Below are 19,676 nucleotides of genomic sequence, written 5' to 3' on the forward strand. Positions count from 1 at the left end.
TTAATATGTCTTAATTCTTCCCTGCTGCGCAGAAATTCACTTTATACCCACAGACTGCAAAAAAGCATGCCTAAAAGGTATCTGATGCACCATCGGTTATTTATGTTTGCAGATGCAATTTCTATTCATTTGGTACCCAACTGATATATTTGTTGCATGTTTTCTTTTTCCCGCAAAGGGCTCGAAGAAGAAGCAGCAGGCAATTCAGCGTGGCGTCCATATTATGTGGAGCCTTTGAAATTACAGTAATTAGATGGTATATCTCAATACAATTCTCTCCTGTACTGTTTTCATGTGCTGTCCTGTATTGTGTACTATGCCAGATCACATTCACTTGTGTGTGAAGGCTTTGTCATGTAGTGTTTTGTTAACCTGTTCGTGTAGTGCCATAGACTACTTAGGTTGTTCAGTTTCCTTTGTACTGTCCTCTTATACTGCTCTGTTCTCTTAAACTTCTCTGCCGTGCATTGCACTGCACATATGAACACACACACACACACACACACCCTTCCTTGTACCGTGGGCAGTATATGAGAAGAGCACTTGAGAAAACCTTTTTATACCAGCAAGCCACTTAGCAGCTTTATATAGCTACTGCCCAAGGAGAGGATTACCATCAGGCAGCAACAACACAACATCCCTGTAGGGAGACAGTGGAGGGAACAGCACACTATGACACTCCCAATGTACTGTAGCTGCTATCCAATTTATCACATTACATTTCATTACAGCCATTTAGCAGATGCTATTTTTCATTAGATACCGCACAATAGACCTTATTCAACCGATTGACCTACGGTTAATACTTTGTATGGGCTTTGTAAATTCAGAGGAGACTTAAATCTGATTCTTCATTACAATCATTTGATTATAGCACTTGGTCTCAGTCAGGTGAGACGCTGTAAGGCGAGTTTCAGCCTGAGTGTGTTTATCACTGCTCTTTTTGTGGCTCCATAGATCATAGGAGCCTCACGCACGCACACACACACACACACCCACGTCGGCTTTGACACACTCTTCATTACCATTCTACTCCTGATGGTCTGTAATTATGTGGCTTGGCTCTGATTAGGCGCTACATAACAAGCTTATTAAGCCAGCCTTGTAAAATCATCACCACAATTAGCTATAAGAGACATGGTTGGGAAAGGCACAAACATGCAGGAGCACTGCACTTTCTCCCCCGCTTGTAACAACATAACGATATTTAACCAAATGTAAAGTGATTTTTCCTTGATAGAGTGCCTCTTAGACCTTCCAGATCTGAAATAAATACAGATCTGTGATCATTACTCAGCATAAATGGATTCTGGATTAATTTTTTTAAAGCTCTGTAGCTGGCGTAAACTGCCTCTGTCGACATTTCCACAGATACTATCTAAACATTGATGATTTTCTCTGCCCCCATGATACTGTTCTATTTATCCAAATGAGCTATCATCTGATCCGCGAGAACTTTTCTCCACAAACAGACTTCAAAGCGCCGGTAGCAAAACTAGATTAATTATCTCCTCTAGCCTCTGCCTCTTAGTTATTATCCCTCTAACAGGGATTTTTCTGCCATTGAAATCCTTGGGTGGGCCGTCTGAGTGTTTTTACGGGTCGCCTAAGTCCAAACAGTGAAAAAGTTATAAAGTATATAGAAAAGATAATGGACCTACAGTATATATATATATATATTTATAATATAATCTTTGAGAATTAACCATCAACAAAATAAAAGATAGACAGTCAGGGAGAATTGAAAATTCCAAAAACAATGAATTTGGCAGTATAAATAGAACATAGCATTAGCTATAGCAAAATGCATAGAATTGCAAGAAATTAGCTTTAAAACTGCAAAATGTCCTCTCAGCTCCATGGCAGAGGATGTACTGTAGAATCGCAGGAAATTTGTTTTAAAACTGCAACATTTTCTCTCAGCTGCATGACAAAATTTGTAGAATTGCAGTAAATTAGCTTTAAAACTGCTAAAATGTCTCTCAGCTCCATGGAGGAATTTGTAGAATTACAGGAAATTGGCTTAAAAATGCAAACATTTCTCTACACCGGTAAGACGTGGGTCCCTAAAATGTTCTCTAAAATTCAGCCGCGCAGACGGGCCGACCGCGCCATATTTTTAATGTATTATTATTTTAAAACTCTGCATCGTTGTGAAGGCCTCGTAAGCAAGCATTTCACGGTAAAGTCTATACCAGTTGTATTGGCACATGTGACAAATAAAATTAGATTTGACTTGCCACGCCCCTTTTTGATCCAGATTTTTTTTGTTGCTCTAACAATCATTTTAAGAGCTGTCACAAACTTTGGAGCTATTGTGTTTCAGTGGAGAACATGCCTCAGCTAGCTACTCGGGGTGCAGAGTATTTTGCGTTTCACAAAACACTGGACAGCTAAACCTATAGGTATAGCCCAGTAAAGAAATGGGAAATGTGTTTTGAAATACATTATCAACATGTATTTGGTTTGTGCAACCCAACAGTGAAAATGTTATTGACCCTCATATGGCAAGGTCTATTACACTATGAGAAATATTGGTTATTTTTGGTGCACTGGAATTTGACGTCATAGAATATCAATTGTAGCCTCGTGAGCCAGCTTGATCTTGCAAGCTTACATGAATGGTTTGCTACCAAGGATGCAAACCATTCATGTAAGCTCGCATAAATTGATCATACAGTAAAAAATACAAGTTGATATGTCATTATAGTGACAAAACGAATATGTCAGTACAAGGGACATATAACTAATATGTCAGTTTAGGAGAAGTATAACTACAATGGTTAAATGTCACTATTTTGCGATATTCTAATGAGAACATAAATTAAATGACAGATCATACAGACTCATACAGTATACAGTATACTACAGTGTAGCACATCATAGACCAGGTAATGGACTGTGAGTGACGGAGGGTCAGAGTTGGGTCAGAGCAGACAGCTCTTTCTCCCTGGTAAACAACAGCTGTCATGGAAACCAGTGAAGGTGAACGCCAGTAGCTACTTCCTGCAACAGTTGTTTAGATTGTCGAAGATCAGGAGACACGTTTATAGCCCGTAGTCAGACAGAGGAGGTTTTAGACAAATCCTCTGTTACCCTTGACCCCGAGGAAACGTGCGTGGGAATCTAGCTACCTAACCTTGCTAAGGTAAAACAAAGAACAACTGAGGAGAGTGTGATCGTTTCATAGAGGTGGATTTAATTGGTGCCATTTGATGAGTCAATATGTCAATGTCCTAGTCTTAATCTCTCAATATCTGTAGAAAGTCCTTAGCCTTCAAACTGTTTATTTTCCTGACAATGCCATAACATTCTTGATTCTATATTCAGCATACCCATTGTTTGAATGTGATTTTCTGTCTATTCTTTCAGTTTCATCCTCTTCAGCCATTTCCAGCTCACTTCAGAAGTCAACTGAGCTCTGTGCACCACATCCACATCTCATACATTGCACAACACAAGTCTCTCTCTCTCTCTCTCTCTCTCTCTCTCTCTCTCTCTCTCTCTCTCTCTCTCTCTCTCTCTCTCTCTCTCTCTCTCTCTCTCTCTCTCTCTCTCTCTCTCTCTCTCTCTCTCTTTTCACACTCTCTTCCTCCCTGCAGTGATAATTGGATTGCAGGAATCTTCTTATTCATTCCAGTGTGGGAGGAGCAGGGCAGTAGCAGTGTACAGGTGACAAAGAGTCTGTTGTCGTGAGGCATTATCGCCAAGCTCTTGGGGGATCACATAGGCTTTGCTGGGTCAGGGCAGATCAGCTCCTGGCTGGGCCACTCTCCCAGGGGAGGCAGGATTTCAGGAAGTCTGCTGGGCTGGTAGCTGTCCTGAAGTGAAGAAACGCCTCCTCACCCTTGTGACATTGTGACATCCATCCTGCACTCCCAGAAAGGCCTTTAGTCATGGAGAGCAAGAATCAATCAGAGAACTGTATCGGTAATACTGTGGTTATGTATTTTCTTTGATGGGTGGACTGGCTTGGGTATTGAGTGTACCCATAAAAAGACAGTAAAGCAGGAAGTACAGGATTCTATTTATTTGGTCTAGTCTCTTCAATTGACTCACTATCTCTCTCCTCTCCTGTCCTCAAGGGCCTGACTGGTACCTGACCAAGGTGAAGCTGAGGGTGACAGATGTCAACGACAATGTCCCCGAGTGGGCCATGGAGCCATACCCCTACCTAGCTGTGGTGTCCTCCGAGGCCCCCCCTGGGGCGCTGGTTTACCCACTCCTCGCCCGCGACGGGGATGAGGGCAGCAGTGGCGAGGTGGAGTACTTTTTGGCCGATGGTACGGAAAGCACACATAGACACACACACGGTGGACCAAGCCCAGGGGTGTAGTGCAGCCAGTTAAATTTAGATTCAAGTTGAATCAATATGTCTCGCAATATCACTTAATGATTCATTAGGATTCTACATAACAAACCAAATATAATAGCATAGTATAACGATAGGCTCTACTGTTAGACCAAAAACACCACGTAATTTGGCTACTTATTACATTTTTTTCCTCATGCGGCCAGAACTCAACAGCCACGCCACTAGACTAAATATGCTTTGATTGAAACAAAATATGCTACTTACATCATTCAAGAATAATAAAATCAAAATGCATAATCCCATGAAAGTGATTGGGATCAAATGGTTGGCATGCAGATGGCTCATTGTCACAGCGACGTGTATGCGGTAGGCGAAGTCAAGAGCAGGACACCGAGCTACTGGCAGAAACTTTACTGGATGCAGTGCAAAATACAAAGTACACAGGCAGCCTCAAACAGCGAGGAAATAATAAGACCCGCACACATGGGCAACTGCCGCAAAGACCAAAACAATTACGCACAATACACAATGAGAAACAGAGGGTTATAAAGGGAACACAATAAAACATCATGGGAAACAGGTGTAAACAATAAAGACCAAACAAGACAAACACCGAAACATCGATCGGCAGCAGCTAGTACTCCGGGGACGACGAACACCGAAGCCTGCCCGAGCAAGGAGGAGGAGCAGCCTCGGCTGAATCCGTGACACTCATGAACGTTTCACCTGTAAAACATGAAGAATTATCATTCACGATTGACAGTGATTTATTTATAATAAGGTATATAAAATGTTATTTGAGCCACTATGTGTAGGCATGGGCAGTCGTTACATTTGCATTATGCATTGTAGTATATGTATATTCTAAAATGAAATCATACAGTAGGCTAATAAAAAAAAAAGGTGCTCCGATACCTAATATAATAGCACTACACCACTGGGGCCAGCCAAGAGATCTGTATCTGTAGAGTCCCTGTGGGCTGCGGAGGGGGGTCTGGTTTGTGATCTTATTGGGGGAGTGGGGGGTGGGCTAATCTATCTGCCACTCTTCTCTGACCTGCATTAACTCAGTGCACTACCACTGCAGATAAAACCCTCGCCAAACAACCAGTCAAACTAACTAGTACCACTCTTTGAGTAGATTGACCCCCTTCTCTTTTCTCATTCTCCTCAAACAGATGTTGAAGCTGAATTGTAACTAAGCACTGACATCAGATGAGCCCCAAGTGGTACAAGCTAAATGGAAACCAACAACCACCCGCTAAGAATTGTTTTATCAGATTTGACAATGATTTATATGAGTTTTTCTATTTAATCCTCCAAACATTCCATAGGTTTAACTCTTCATCTAAAGAGGATGATAGCCCTGCTCTTGCGCAGCAGCAAGGTCTGTTGGCTTACATTTGACCTCATTCTATACAGTGTGGTTGTTGGTAGCCTTACTGTATGTTACTCTAATGCCTGGATTTACAGCAAGACTAGGATTAGGATGTTGCTACTGTATATGAATACATTAAGATGGAAATATTACCCTCAGTCTATTCATCTAGTCAAGTCAAATCAGGTCAAGTCATGCCTTTCACATCAATGCCACAACACACACGGGCTTTACAAATAAATCTGATTGATTGATTGATTAATTAATATATGTATTGCCTGATTGATGTACCTTACAGGTGGTGATGGCTGCTTTTCTGTAGACAAGAAGAGTGGTCACGTCCTGACCACAGGTCTCCCCCTGCAGAGAGACAGGGAGTATCTGCTGAGTGTGGTGGCTTTTGACAGACTGGGCAGCCGCAGCGTTCCGGCCATGGTGTCTGTCATAGCAGGACCAAGAGCACCACAGTTCGCCAACGCATCCTACGCCATCTCCATACCAGAGAACACCCCCGAGGGACAGCCGTGAGTACTGGGACTGTAAAGGTTTATACACATATGACATAGATGTACACTAGCCTGAGTGCCAGTCTGTTTGTGCTATCACACAAACATGGCTTGACAATAACAGCAAACAGATCTGAGGCCAGGCTAGATGTATACACACTCAACATGTTAACGTAAGTGCACACACGCACACACGCACACACACACACACATGCATGCACACACACACATGCACACATGTTCACAGACGTTGCAATTCAACTCTGTATGGGGATTAGGGATTTAATGAGAATATCACATGTTCCGACATCAGAGAAAACAGCCTGGGTCCCACAGCGGGCACAACGTCACTTATTTTGGTCCAGAACTATAGCACTACACTATTAGCATACTGTTAATGACATATTTCTGTCTCCTCTAAGCTTCCTGGTGGTGATGGCCATCTCCTTCCAGAAGCAGCCAATCAGCTACAGCCTGCTGATCAACCCCAGCAGCCTGTTCAGCATGCAGCAGGAAACGGGGGAGATCAGCCTGACCCGCACGCTGGACTATGAGAGTGACCAGAGACGATACCTCCTCATGGTCAGGGCCAGCGAGGGTCCAGGGGGCCTCAGCAGCGCCATAGAAGTTAGTGATGGAATGTGTGTGCGAGGGGTGGGTGTGGGGTTAGAGGAGGGATGTGTGCGTGTGTGTCTGTGCGTGTGTGTGTGTTGGGGTTGGTTTAGCCTTGATTTCCAGACTTCCTCACATTCGTTCCAGTGAAGGACTAGACTTGGAAGGAAGGCATTGTGAAACTAGGGTTGATCTGGACACCTAAATCTCAAGTTTGTCACACTTCTTTCTTATATATGTCTCAGTGTAAGTGTTTTATGTATAGTAAAGACTGTCACGAGGTGTCGAGCAAAGCTATAACAACCATTAAGTTGACTAAACCAGACAGCCATCTCCCTATAGAATTCAGTCTGTAAGTCAGTCTGCTTACCAGAATTTATTTAAATTTTCTCAAATATTTAGTCAATGATTTTGTCATCCAATTATCATGTCAGACATTTATCCCACACTCCCCATTTCAGATAGAAAACAGAACTTTAAGCTTGACTGGGTCTGCTGGATGTAGAGTGTTGGCTTGTAGGAAACCTTTCCAGCTATTTCAGTGCTATTACTCAGCTGTCACTTCACACTTTACACTCTGACTGTGACAAAGAGAGAGAGAGAGAGAGAGAGAGAGAGAGAGAGAGAGAGAGAGAGAGAGAGAGAGAGAGAGAGAGAGAGAGAGAGAGAGAGAGAGAGAGAGAGAGAGAGAGAGAGAGAGAGAGAGAGAGAGAGAGAGAGAGAGAGAGAGAGAGAGAGAGAGAGAGAGAGAGAGAGAGAGAGAAAGGGTGCAGTGCTAAGGGCCTAGTTCTGCAAAAAAGACAGGCCAGGAACCATTTTAGAAGCAGAGCTCATGAGCTGGAAGATAAAGGAATTGTTGGGGAACAACTTTAGAAACTAAAGTGCAATTTAGTTTTTCTCCTCCCAGTATGACATTTCAGTAACAATTTACTTAAAGCCTGTGGGTATTATGCATTATGATGCAGTCATAATGCATGGTAAAATGTCATGAGCATCAATAACCCCATTATAATGACTTATTATCGTCTCATAATGCATACATAAAGACATAACCTATTATAAGCCTTGTTATAAGACATTATAAAGGCTTATAGGTGCATATAACAAGTTATAAAGCATTATACTCGCAGGATTTTATATAGAGTCTTACCAAAATGTCCCACTTCTGTCTCCTAGATGTAGAATGATTAGGGTTATGAAAGACTTGCTAATCTTCCATTTATTTCCCTCTCTTCTCTGTCCCCCCCTCTTGTCTGTCTCTCATTTCCCCATCTCCTCCCCCTCTTGTCTCCCTCCCTTCCAACTTTCCCCATCTTTCCCTCCTCATCCCCCTCTTCTCTCTCTCTGTTCCCCTGAGCAGGTTCAGGTGGTGATAACGGATGAGAACGACTGTGTCCCAGAATTTCTCCAGTCCATTTACAGTGTTGATGGAGTCTCTGAGACAGTCACCACAGCAACCTCTCTCCTGCAAGGTAAGATGAGAATGCAGCTCTCTCTTCCTAGTGTGTGTGTGTGTGTGTGTGTGTGTGTGTGCGTGTGTGTGTGTGTGTGTGTGTGTGTGTGTGTGAGTTTTACTATACCAGAAGTCCTTACAAGAATAGTAAACCAAGGAGAATTCAGACAAGTGAAGACATTTGGCCGATCCTAAAAAGGAAAAAGGTTATTTTGGGCTTAGGGGTTAGGTTTAGGGTTAGGGTTACAATTAGGGTTAGGGTAAGTGGTTTGGAGTTAGGTTTAAGGTTAGGGAAAATAGGATTTTGAATGGGAATCAATTATTTGTCCCCAAAAGGTCCTCATAAGTATAGTAATACACAACTGTGTGTGTGTGTGTGTGTGTGTGTGTGTGTGTGTGTGTGTGTGTGTGTGTGTGTGTGCGTGCGTGCGTGCGTGCGTGCGTGCGTGCGTGCGTGCGTGCGTGCGTGCGTGCGTGCGTGCGTGCGTGCGTGCGTGCGAGCATTGGTCTCTGGACAACAATACAGAACATTCTGTGAACTCTTTACTCTGATTTAGATTGGTTATACAGGCTCACAATGAGTCACAATTTATCACCCTGTACATCTAACGCATGTATTGATCGGTTTCTATTCATCACATTTTATATCGAGTTGCTGCTGTCATTCCTTACATTCTGTTGTTACAGTAATGAATAGGTGCTAACGTGCAGCTCTGCCGACACATTCCAACAGATTCATCAGATTTCTGCTCCAGACTGTGACCTTAGAGACCAGGGTCGTGTTCATTTGGGCACACCATAGTAAAACATTTTTCTACGAAAAACAGAAATGAGTGTTTCTTATTGGAAATGTTCAGCCAGTCCCCTCCTGTTTTCAGTACCTTTTCTTCCTTTTGGTGCCTAATGAATACAACCCTCCTGTACCTCTCCTGCAGTGTTAGCCAGTGACTGTGACTCTGGGTTGAATGCGGAGCTCACCTACTACACTCTAAGCCCAGACTTCAGCATTTCTCCCCACGGCACCATCTTCCCTGCGGGCCGTCTGGACTACGAGAGGCCCAACCACCTGTATGAGTTTGTGGTGATGGCGGTGGATAACGGGGAGGAGCCTCACTCGGGCACCGCCACCATCCGCATCCGCATGGCTAACGTCAACGACCAGGCCCCAGAGTTCTCCCAGACTGTGTGAGTGAATATGCAGTAGACTACTGTAGACTAAAACCCCATAACCCCCTCCCCCAACATCAGTAGACCATACTATACTTTAGGATTTCATTAGGATCCTCATTAGCTGTTGCAAAAGCAGAAGCTACCCTTCCTAAAACATGACAAAATACAGAACAACCCCCTCCATCAGTAGACCAGTATATACTGTATTATTGAACTACATCCCCCTCCCCCTCCATCAGTAGACCAGTATATACTGTATTATTGAACTACATCCCCCTCCCCTTCCATCAGTAGACCAGTATATACTGTATTATTGAACTACAACCCCCTCCCCCTCCATCAGTAGACCAGTATATACTGTATTATTGAACTACAACCCCCTCCCCCTCCATCAGTAGACCAGTATATACTGTATTATTCAACTACAACCCCCTCTCCCTCCATCAGTAGACCAGTATTATTGAACTACAACCCCCTCCCCCTCCATCAGCAGTCCAGTTTAGCAGGATAATCCCTCTCCCGTCCTCCCATTTTAGCTGCATGGTGGTGTTCTTCTATAATGGTAGTAGTAGTGACAGATTGAAAAGATCAATTGATACACTTGACTAGATGTGTTACTAATATACCACACATAATTATACCAAACAAACATCACACAGATTACACCCTACCCAATTGAGGGGTAAAACCATACAGGTATCTTAGAATCAAAATGAACGAACCATGTATAGAGGGTGTGAAGGTGTTTTCGGAAAGCTGACCGGTAGGCGGGTGACAGTTTTGACAATTTTTACATCTGCTGGCTGCATGAACTCTTCTGAGTGACTCAGGCCTTGTACTGTCAGTCATGTGCCAGAGACCATCGCTAGAGTTCCAGCACATCTAAGATGCCCTGTCATGTCTAAGTGTTAGGTATCAGACTGAACAGGCAGACAGGGTACGTTTTGTGTGGGCTTGTCTCCTTAGATCAGTGAGAAAGAGATACATTGAGGATAGGAGGAGTGATACTCAGCGGAGAGATGCCTGAGCAGTCCCGTCTGGAGGCATGTAAAGCACCCTTTGAGCCGGGTGACAGATTACAGGTCACTCATGTTGCCACGGCGACTGTCACAGCTGGCGGAGATGAATCGCCCATCAGCGTTCTTCTGAAAATCATCAATCATCTCGGAGACACAAACAAACACAAACAAACACACACACACACACACACAGGTTAGCGTTCTGCTGACGAGTCAACTAAAACTTACTCTCTCAAGCTCTGCCTCTCCTCTTACATTATACTCCTGTCTATCATTTCTCTCTCTCTCTCTCTCTCTCTCTCTCTCTCTCTCTCTCTCTCTCTCTCTCTCTCTCTCTCTCTCTCTCTCTCTCTTCCACATATTACTGCCTGTGTCATTTCACTTTCAAGCCTTTTTTCCTCCCCCTTAAGCATGTCTTTCCCACCAACCCCCTCTCCACCCTCTCTCCCTCTCTCAATCCTCAACCAAACAATTGAACAAGCCTCTCTACCCCACCATCCCACTTCACCAGTCTAATTCTCTCTTGTTCCTGGCTTGGCTATCCCAGTTTCCAACACCACACAGCAAGCAAATCACTGTTGTCACAGAGTGGGCTGGCTATGTGAAAGGCCCATTTGTTCAATGAGTTCAACATCCCAGCAGACATGATCATTTGTCTTTGGCCGGCTCAGAGTAGGGGTTAAATCAAAGTGGCAGGCAAAGCCAGGCTCATAACTCTAATCAGGCTGCTGATGCTTTCACTATGTGCTTGATACAGTCTGTACAGTACACGGTGTGTATATGTGTGTGTGTGTGTGTGTGTGTGTGTGTGTGTGTGGGTGTGTGTGTGTGCGTGCGTGCGTGTGTGTGTGTGCGTGTGTGTGTGCGTGTGTGTGTGCATGCGTGCGTGCGTGCGTCTCCACACAAAGACAGACATCTTTGAGATTATGCTATCAACAGGACATTAAAAACTTTAATATCTTATGTTTCACCGACTTGTGGCTGAATGACGACACAGATAATATAGAGCTGGCTGGGTTTTCCGTGCATCGGCAGGACAGAACAGCTACGTCTGGTAAGATGAGGGGTGGGGATGTGTGTCTATTTGTCAATAACAGCTGGTGGGCTATGTCTAATATTAAGGAAATCTCGAGATATTGCTCGCCTGAGGTAGAGTACCTCATGATAAGCTGTAGACCACACTATCAACCAAGAGAGTTTTCATCTATATTATTCATAGCTGTCTATTTACCACCACAAACCGATGCTGGCACTAAGACCGCACTCAAGGCCATAAACAAACAAGGAAATGCTCATCCAGAAGTGGTGCTCCTAGTGGCCGGGGACTTTAATGCAGGCAAACTTAAATCAGTTTGACCTCATTTCTACCAGCATGGCACATGTGCAACCAGAGGGAAAAAAACTCTAGATCACCTTAACTCCACACACAGAGACACATACAAAGCTCTCCCTCACCCTCCATTTGGCAAATCTGATCATAATTCTATCCTCCTTATTCCTGCTTACAAGCAAAAACTAAAGCAGGAAGTACCAGTGACTTGCTCAATATGGAAGTGGTCAGATGACGCAGATGCTAAGCTACAGGACTGTTTTGCTAGCACAGACTGGAATATGTTTCAGGATTCATCCAATGGCATTGAGGAGTATACCACCTCAGTCACCGGCTTCATCAATAAGTGCATCGACAACGTCGTCCCCACAGTGACCGTGCATACATATCCCAACCAGAAGCCATGGATTACAGGCAACATCCACACCGAGCTAAAGGCTAGAGCTGCCGTTTTCAAGGAGCGGAACACTAATCTTGAAGCTTATAAGAAATCCCACTATGCCCTCAGACGAACCATCAAACAGGCAAATCGTCAATACAGGACTAAGACTGGATTCTACTACACTGGCTCGTCGGATGTGGCAGGGCTTGCAAACTATTACGGACTACAAAGGGAAACTCAGCTGCGAGCTGCCCAGTGACGTGAGCCTACCAGACGAGCTAAATGCCTTTTATGCTCGCTTCGAGGCAAGCAACACTGAAGCATGCATGAGAGCACCAGCTGTTCCAGACAACTGTGTGATCACGCTCTCCATAGCTGATGTGAGCAAGACCTTTAAACAGGTCAACAGTGTCTTCACTGACAATTTCAACCTCTCCCTGACCGAGTCTGTAATACCTACATGTTTCAAGCAGACCACTATCCCTGTGCCCAAGAAAGTGAAGGTAACCTGCCTAAATGACTACTGCCCCATAGCACTCACATCGGTAGCCATGAAGTGCTTTGAAAGGCTGGTCATGACTCACATCAACCCCATCATCCCGGAAACTCTAGACCCACTCCAATTCCCATACCACCCCAACAGATCCACTGATTATGCAATGTCAATCGCACTCCACACTGCCCTTTCCCACCTGGACAAAAGGAACACCTATGTGAGAATTCATTGACTACAGCTCAGCGTTCAATACCATAGTGCCCACGAAGCTCATCACTAAGCTAAGGACCCTGGGACTAAACACCTCCCTCTGCAACTGGATCCTGGACTTCCTGACAGGCCGCCCCCAGGTGGTAAGGGTAGGCAACAACACATCTTCCACACTGATCCTCAACACTGGGGCCCCTCAAGGGTGCGTGCTTATTCCCCTCCTATACACCCTGTTCACACATGACTGTGTGGCCAAAAACGTCTCCAACACCATCATTAAGTTTGCTGACGACACAACAGTTGTAGGCCTGATCACCGACAATGATGAGACAGCCTATAGGGAGGAGGTCAGAGACCTGACAGTGTGGTGCCAGGACAACAACCTCTCCCTCAATGCCAGCAAAACAAAGGAGCTGATTGTGGACTACAGGAAAAGGAGGGCCGAACAGGCCTCCATTAACATAGACGGGGCTGTAGTGGAGCGGGTCGAGAGTTTCAAGTTCCTTGGTGTCCACATCACCAACAAACTATCATGGTCCAAACACACCAAGACAGTCGTGAAGAGGGCACGACGATATATTTTCCCCCTCAGGAGACTGAAAAGATTTGGCATGGGTCCCCAGATCCTCAAAACGTTCTACAGCTGCACCATCGAGAGCATCCTGACCAGTTGCATCACCGCCTGGTATGGCAACTGCTCGGCATCCGACCGACCGTAAGGCGCTACAGAGTGTAGTGCGTATCGCCCAGTACATCACTGGGGCCAAGCTTCCTGCCATCCAGGACCTACAGTGAGGGAAAAAAGTATTTGATCCCCTGCTGAATTTGTACGTTTGCATACTGACAAAGACATGATCAGTCTATAATTTTAATGGTAGGCTTATTTGAACAGTGAGAGACAGAATAACAACAATAAAATCCAGAAAAACGCATGTCAAAAATGTTATAAATTGATTTGCATTTTAATGAGGGAAATAAGTATTTGACCCCTCTGCAAAACATGACTTAGTACTTGGTGGCAAAACCCTTGTTGGCAATCACAGAGGTCAGACGTTTCTTGTAGTTGGCCACCAGGTTTGCACACATCTCAGGAGGGATTTTGTCCCACTCCTCTTTGCAGATCTTCTCCAAGTCATTAAGGTTTCGAGGCTGACGTTTGGCAACTCGAACCTTCAGCTCCCTCCACCGATTTTCTATGGGATTAAGGTCTGGAGACTGGCTAGGCCACTCCAGGACCTTAATGTGCTTCTTCTTGAGCCACTCCTTTGTTGCCTTGGCCGTGTGTTTTGGGTCATTGTCATGCTGGAATACCCATCCACGACCCATTTTCAATGCCCTGGCTGAGGGAAGGAGGTTCTCACCCAAGATTTGACAGTACATGGCTCCGTCCATCATCCCTTTGATGCGGTGAAGTTGTCCTGTCCCCTTAGCAGAAAAACACCCCCAAAGCATAATGTTTCCACCTCCATGTTTGACGGTGGGGATGGTGTTCTTGGGGTCATAGGCAGCATTCCTCCTCCTCCAAACACGGCGAGTTGAGTTGATGCCAAAGAGCTCGATTTTGGTCTCATCTGACCACAACACTTTCACCCAGTTCTCCTCTGAATCATTCAGATGTTCATTGGCAAACTTCAGATGGCCCTGTATGTGCTTTCTTGAGCAGGGGGACCTTGTGGGCGCTGCAGGATTTCAGTCCTTCACGGCGTAGTGTGTTACCTATTGTTTTCTTGGTGAGTATGGTCCCAGCTTCCTTGAGATCATTGACACGATCCCCCCGTGTAGTTCTGGGCTGATTCCACACCGTTCTCATGATCATTGCAACTCCACGAGGTGAGATCTTGCATGGAGCCCCAGGCCGAGGGAGATTGACAGTTATTTTGTGTTTCTTCCATTTGCGAATAATCGCACCAACTGTTGTCACCTTCTCACCAAGCTGCTTGGCGATGGTCTTGTAGCCCATTCCAGCCTTGTGTAGGTCTACAATCTTGTCCGACATCCTCGGAGAGCTCTTTGGTCTTGGCCATGGTGGAGAGTTTGGAATCTGATTGATTGATTGCTTCTGTGGACAGGTGTCTTTTATACAGGTAACAAACTGAGATTAGGAGCACTCCCTTTAAGAGTGTGCTCCTAATCTCAGCTCGTTACCTGTATAAAAGACACCTGGGAGCCAGAAATCTTTTTGATTGAGAGGGGGTCAAATATTTATTTCCCTCATTAAAATGCAAATCAATTTATAACATTTTTGACATGCGTTTTTCTGGATTTTTTTGTTGTTATTCTGTCTCTCACTGTTCAAATAAACCTACCATTAAAATTATAGACTGATAATTTATTTGTCAGTGGGCAAACGTACAAAATCAGCAGGGGATCAAATACTTTTTTCCCTCACTGTATATACTAGGCAGTGTCAGAGGAAGGCCCAAAAAACTGTCAAAGACTCCAGTCACCTAAGTCATAGACTGTTCTCTCTGCTACCGCACGGCAAACGGTACCGGAGCGCCAAGTCTAGGTCCAAAAGGCTCCTTAGCAGCTTCTATCCCCAAGCCATAAAACTGCTGAACAATTAATCAATTAACCCCCCCCTTTGTTTTTACACTGCTGCTACTCGCTGTTTATTATCAATGCATAGTCACTTTACCCCTACCTTCATGTACAAATAACCTCGACTATACTGTACCCCCGCACATTGACTCGGTACCGGTACCCCCTGTATATAGCCTCGTTATTGTTATTATATTTTGTGACTTTTTATTTTACTTTTTACTTTAGTTTATTTTGTAAATATTTTCTCAACTCTATTTCTTGAACTGCATTGTTGATTAAGGGTCTACACCTGTTAAATCGGCGCATGTGACAAATAACATTTGATTTGATGTGTGTGTGTGTGTGTGTGTTAATGCCTGTGTGCTTATGTCTGTATTGTTGTTGTACAGATAATTATTTTCTCCTATCCTTCCCAGCTATCGGACCTTTGTCTCCGAGGACGCTGGCCCAAACACACTCGTTGCCACAGTACTGGCTAAGGACCCGGACGGTGATGGAATAGTGTACTCAATTACAGCTGGCAACGAGGAGGGCAACTTTGTCATCGACAGCCAGAAAGGTGACATTTATTTTGTTATTTTATAATTTCCGTTTTCTTTTGTCCTTGGGCTTTCATAGCAATCCTAATATACAGGTATAATTTTAGCCCATACGTGTCCTCGCTTATTAACAGAATAAGCCCCATGCTGTTTGTGGAATGCTTTGTACTTATTTTATGCTATGTCAATACTTTTGACACCAAAGGTTGATGAAAATGCAGCAATTTCAATAGAAGCACAGTCTGCTTGTTATTGAAGTCATAAATACAAAGAACTACATTACTGTATATCCAGGGCTTTTCATTTGTTCCCCCAACATCTACTGAACAAAAATATAAATGCAACATGTAAAGTGTTGGTCCTATGTTTCATGAGCTGAAATAAAAGATCACACACATTTTCCATACGCACAAAAAGCCTATTTCTTTCAAATGTTGTGCACAAATTTGTTTACATCCCTGTTAGTGAGCATTTCTCATTTGCCAAGATAATCCATCAACCTGACAGGTGTGGCATATCAAGAAGCTGATTAAAAAGCATGATCATTACATAGGTGCACCTTGTGCTGGGGACAATAAAAGGCCACTCTGAAATGTGCCGTTTTGTCACACAACACAATGCCACAGATGTCTCAAGTTAAGGGAGCGTGCAATTGGCATGCTGACTGCAGGAATGTCCACCAGAGCTGTTGCCAGATAATGCCAATGTCATTTTAGAGAATTTTGCAGTACGTCCAACTGGCCTCAAAACCGCAGACCATGTGTAACCACGCCAGCCCAGGACCTCCACATCCGGCTTCTCCACCTGCAGGATCGTCTGAGACCAGCTACCCGGAAAGCTGATGAAACTGTGGGTTTACGCAACCAAATAATTTCTGCACAACTCTCAGAAACGGTCTCATGGAAGCTCATCTGCGGGCTCATTGTCGTCACCAGGGTTTTCAGCTGACTGCAGTTCGGAGTCGTAACCGACTTCAGTGGGCAAATGCTCACCTTCGATGGCTACTGGCACGCTGGAGAAGTGTGCTCTTCACAGATTAATCCTGGTTTCAACTGTACGGGGCAGATGGCAGACAGCGTGTATGGCGTCGTGTGGGCGAGCGGTTTGCTGATGTCAACATTGTGAACAGAATGCCCCCATGGTGGCTGTGGGGTTATGGTATGGGCAGGCATAAGCTACGGACAACGAACACAATTGCATTTTATCGATGGCAATTTGAATGCACAGAGATACCGTGAAGTGATCCTCGCCGCCATCACCTAATGTTTCAGTATGGTAATGCAGGGCCCCATGTTTGGGATGCTCTGGATTGACGCGTGCGACAGCATGTTCCAGTTCCTGCCAATATCCAGCAACTTCGCACAGCCATTGAAGAGGTGTGGGACAACATTCCACAGGCCAAAATCAACAGCCTGATAAACTCTATGCAAAGGAGATGTGTCGCGCTGCATGAGGCAAATCGTGGTCACACCAGATACTGACTGGTTTTCTGATCCACGCCCCTACCTTTTTATTTAAAGTATCTGTGACCGACAGACCACAGGAGATTGGTGGCACCTTAATTGGGGAGAATGGGCTTGTGGTAATGGCTGGAGAAGAATTGGTGGAATGGTATCAAATAAATCAAAAACATGGTTTCCATGTGTTTGATGCCATTCCATTCGCTCTGTTCCGGCCATTATTATGATCCATTCTCCCCTCAGCAGCCTCCACTGCGACAGACGCATATCTGTATTCCCAATCATGTGAAATCAATTTCAATTGACTGATTTCCTTATATGAACTGTAACTCAGTAAAATCTTTGAAATTGTTACATGTACGGCCCAGTACATCACTGGGGCCAAGCTTCCTGCCATCCAGGACCTATATACTAGGCTGTGTCAGAGGAGGGCCCAAAAAATGGTCAAAGACTCCATTCACCCAAGTCATAGACTGTTCTCCCTGTTACACTGCTGCTACTCGCTGTTTATTATCTATGAATAGTCACTTTACCCCTACCTACATATACAAATTACCTCGACCAACCTGTATCCCCGCATATTGACTCAGTACCGGTACCCCCTGAATATAGCCTCGTTATTGTAATTTTATTGTGTTACTTATTTTTTTAATTTTTTTTTTAGTTTAGTTTATTTTGTAAATATTTTCTTAACTCTATTTCTTGAACTGCATTGTTGGTTAAGGGCTCGTAAGTAAGCATTTCACGGTAAGGTCTACCCATGTTGTATTCAGTGCATGTGACAAATAAAATGTGATTTGATTTGATGTTGCGTTTATATTTTTGTTCAGTGTCGTTTATTCTCTCATATAGAAAAATCGTTCTCTGCTGAGTACTCTGTATTTTGTGGCTGTGCAATCTGTCATTCTTTATTCACCCTCTGATCCGTAACCAGCAGGACATTTGTCAGACTAGGTGACATTTGTCAACCAACCTTTTCAATTCAATTTCACATCAGTTGCTCTATCATAGCTCACAATCTACAGCTTCTACACTGCCAGCCCCCAACTTGGAGTGTACTCCTCTTTTCTCCTTTCCTCTGTCCTCCCTTTCTCATGGATCTTAAAGATAAGGCAAAGGGCAGGCTGCTGTAGGTTAATATGAGAACAGATAGCCAGGGAGTCACCACAGATGTGTCTTATTGAAATGATGCATTCTGTTATTTCAAGGAAGTGCTAAATAAGGTAGACCAGAATATCAAGGTGAGTCTTTTCTGCTGTTGTTTTTCATCTTTTTTTGTTTGTTGTATTTATAACAGCTTTTTGGTGGAAATTTGTTATTTGTCCAAAAACCACAACATACAGTGGGGGAAAAAAGTATTTAGTCAGCCACCAATTGCGCAAGTTCTCCCACTTAAAAAGATGACAGAGGCCTGTAATTTTCATCATAGGTACACGTCAACTATGACAGACAAATTGAGGAAAAAAAATCCAGAAAATCACATTGTAGGATTTTTAATGAATTTATTTGCAAATTATGGTGGAAAATAAGTATTTGGTCACCTACAAACAAGCAAGATTTCTGGCTCTCACAGACCTGTAACTTCCTCTTTAAGAGGCTCCTCTGTCCTCCACTCGTTACCTGTATTAATGGCACCTGTTTGAACTTGTTATCAGTATAAAATACATCTGTCCACAACCTCAAACAGTCACACTCCAAACTCCACTATGGCCAAGACCAAAGAGCTGTCAAAGGACACCAGAAACAAAATTGTAGACCTGCACCAGGCTAGGAAGACTGACTCTGCAATAGGTAAGCAGCTTGGTTTGAAGAAATCAACTGTGGGAGCAATTATTAGGAAATGGAAGACATACAAGACCACTGATAATCTCCCTCGATCTGGGGCTCCACGCAAGATCTCACCCCGTGGGGTCAAAATTATCACAAGAACGGTGAGCAAAAATCCCAGAACCACACAGGGGGACCTAGTGAATGACCTGCAGAGAGCTGGGACCAAAGTAACAAAGCCTACCATCAGTAACACACTACGCCGCCAGGGACTCAAATCCTGCAGTGCCAGACGTGTCCCCCTGCTTAAGCCAGTACATGTCCAGGCCCGTCTGAAGTTTGCTAGAGTGCATTTGGATAATCCAGAAGAGGATTGGGAGAATGTCATATGGTCAGATGAAACCAAAATATAACTTTTTGGTAAAAACTCAACTCGTCGTGTTTGGAGGACGTAGAATGCTGAGTTGCATCCAAAGAACACCATACCTACTGTGA

The 19,676-nt window shown here is 44.1% G+C and overlaps 1 protein-coding gene across 1 annotated transcript in view; it reads left to right on the plus strand.

Annotated features, from left to right (window-relative positions):
* LOC121532273 (neural-cadherin-like) overlaps nucleotides 1–19,676 on the plus strand; it is a 93,387-nt gene that overhangs the window by 14,573 nt on the left and 59,138 nt on the right. The window contains exons 2-7 of the mRNA XM_041838119.1: nucleotides 4,086–4,283; nucleotides 5,992–6,217; nucleotides 6,622–6,826; nucleotides 8,172–8,283; nucleotides 9,200–9,449; nucleotides 15,832–15,974. Coding sequence (XP_041694053.1) covers nucleotides 4,086–4,283; nucleotides 5,992–6,217; nucleotides 6,622–6,826; nucleotides 8,172–8,283; nucleotides 9,200–9,449; nucleotides 15,832–15,974 — 1,134 coding nt within the window. The remainder of the gene's footprint in view (nucleotides 1–4,085; nucleotides 4,284–5,991; nucleotides 6,218–6,621; nucleotides 6,827–8,171; nucleotides 8,284–9,199; nucleotides 9,450–15,831; nucleotides 15,975–19,676) is intronic.

The sequence above is a fragment of the Coregonus clupeaformis genome, chromosome 19, assembly GCF_020615455.1.
Source record: "Coregonus clupeaformis isolate EN_2021a chromosome 19, ASM2061545v1, whole genome shotgun sequence".
NCBI classification, from domain to species: domain Eukaryota; kingdom Metazoa; phylum Chordata; class Actinopteri; order Salmoniformes; family Salmonidae; genus Coregonus; species Coregonus clupeaformis.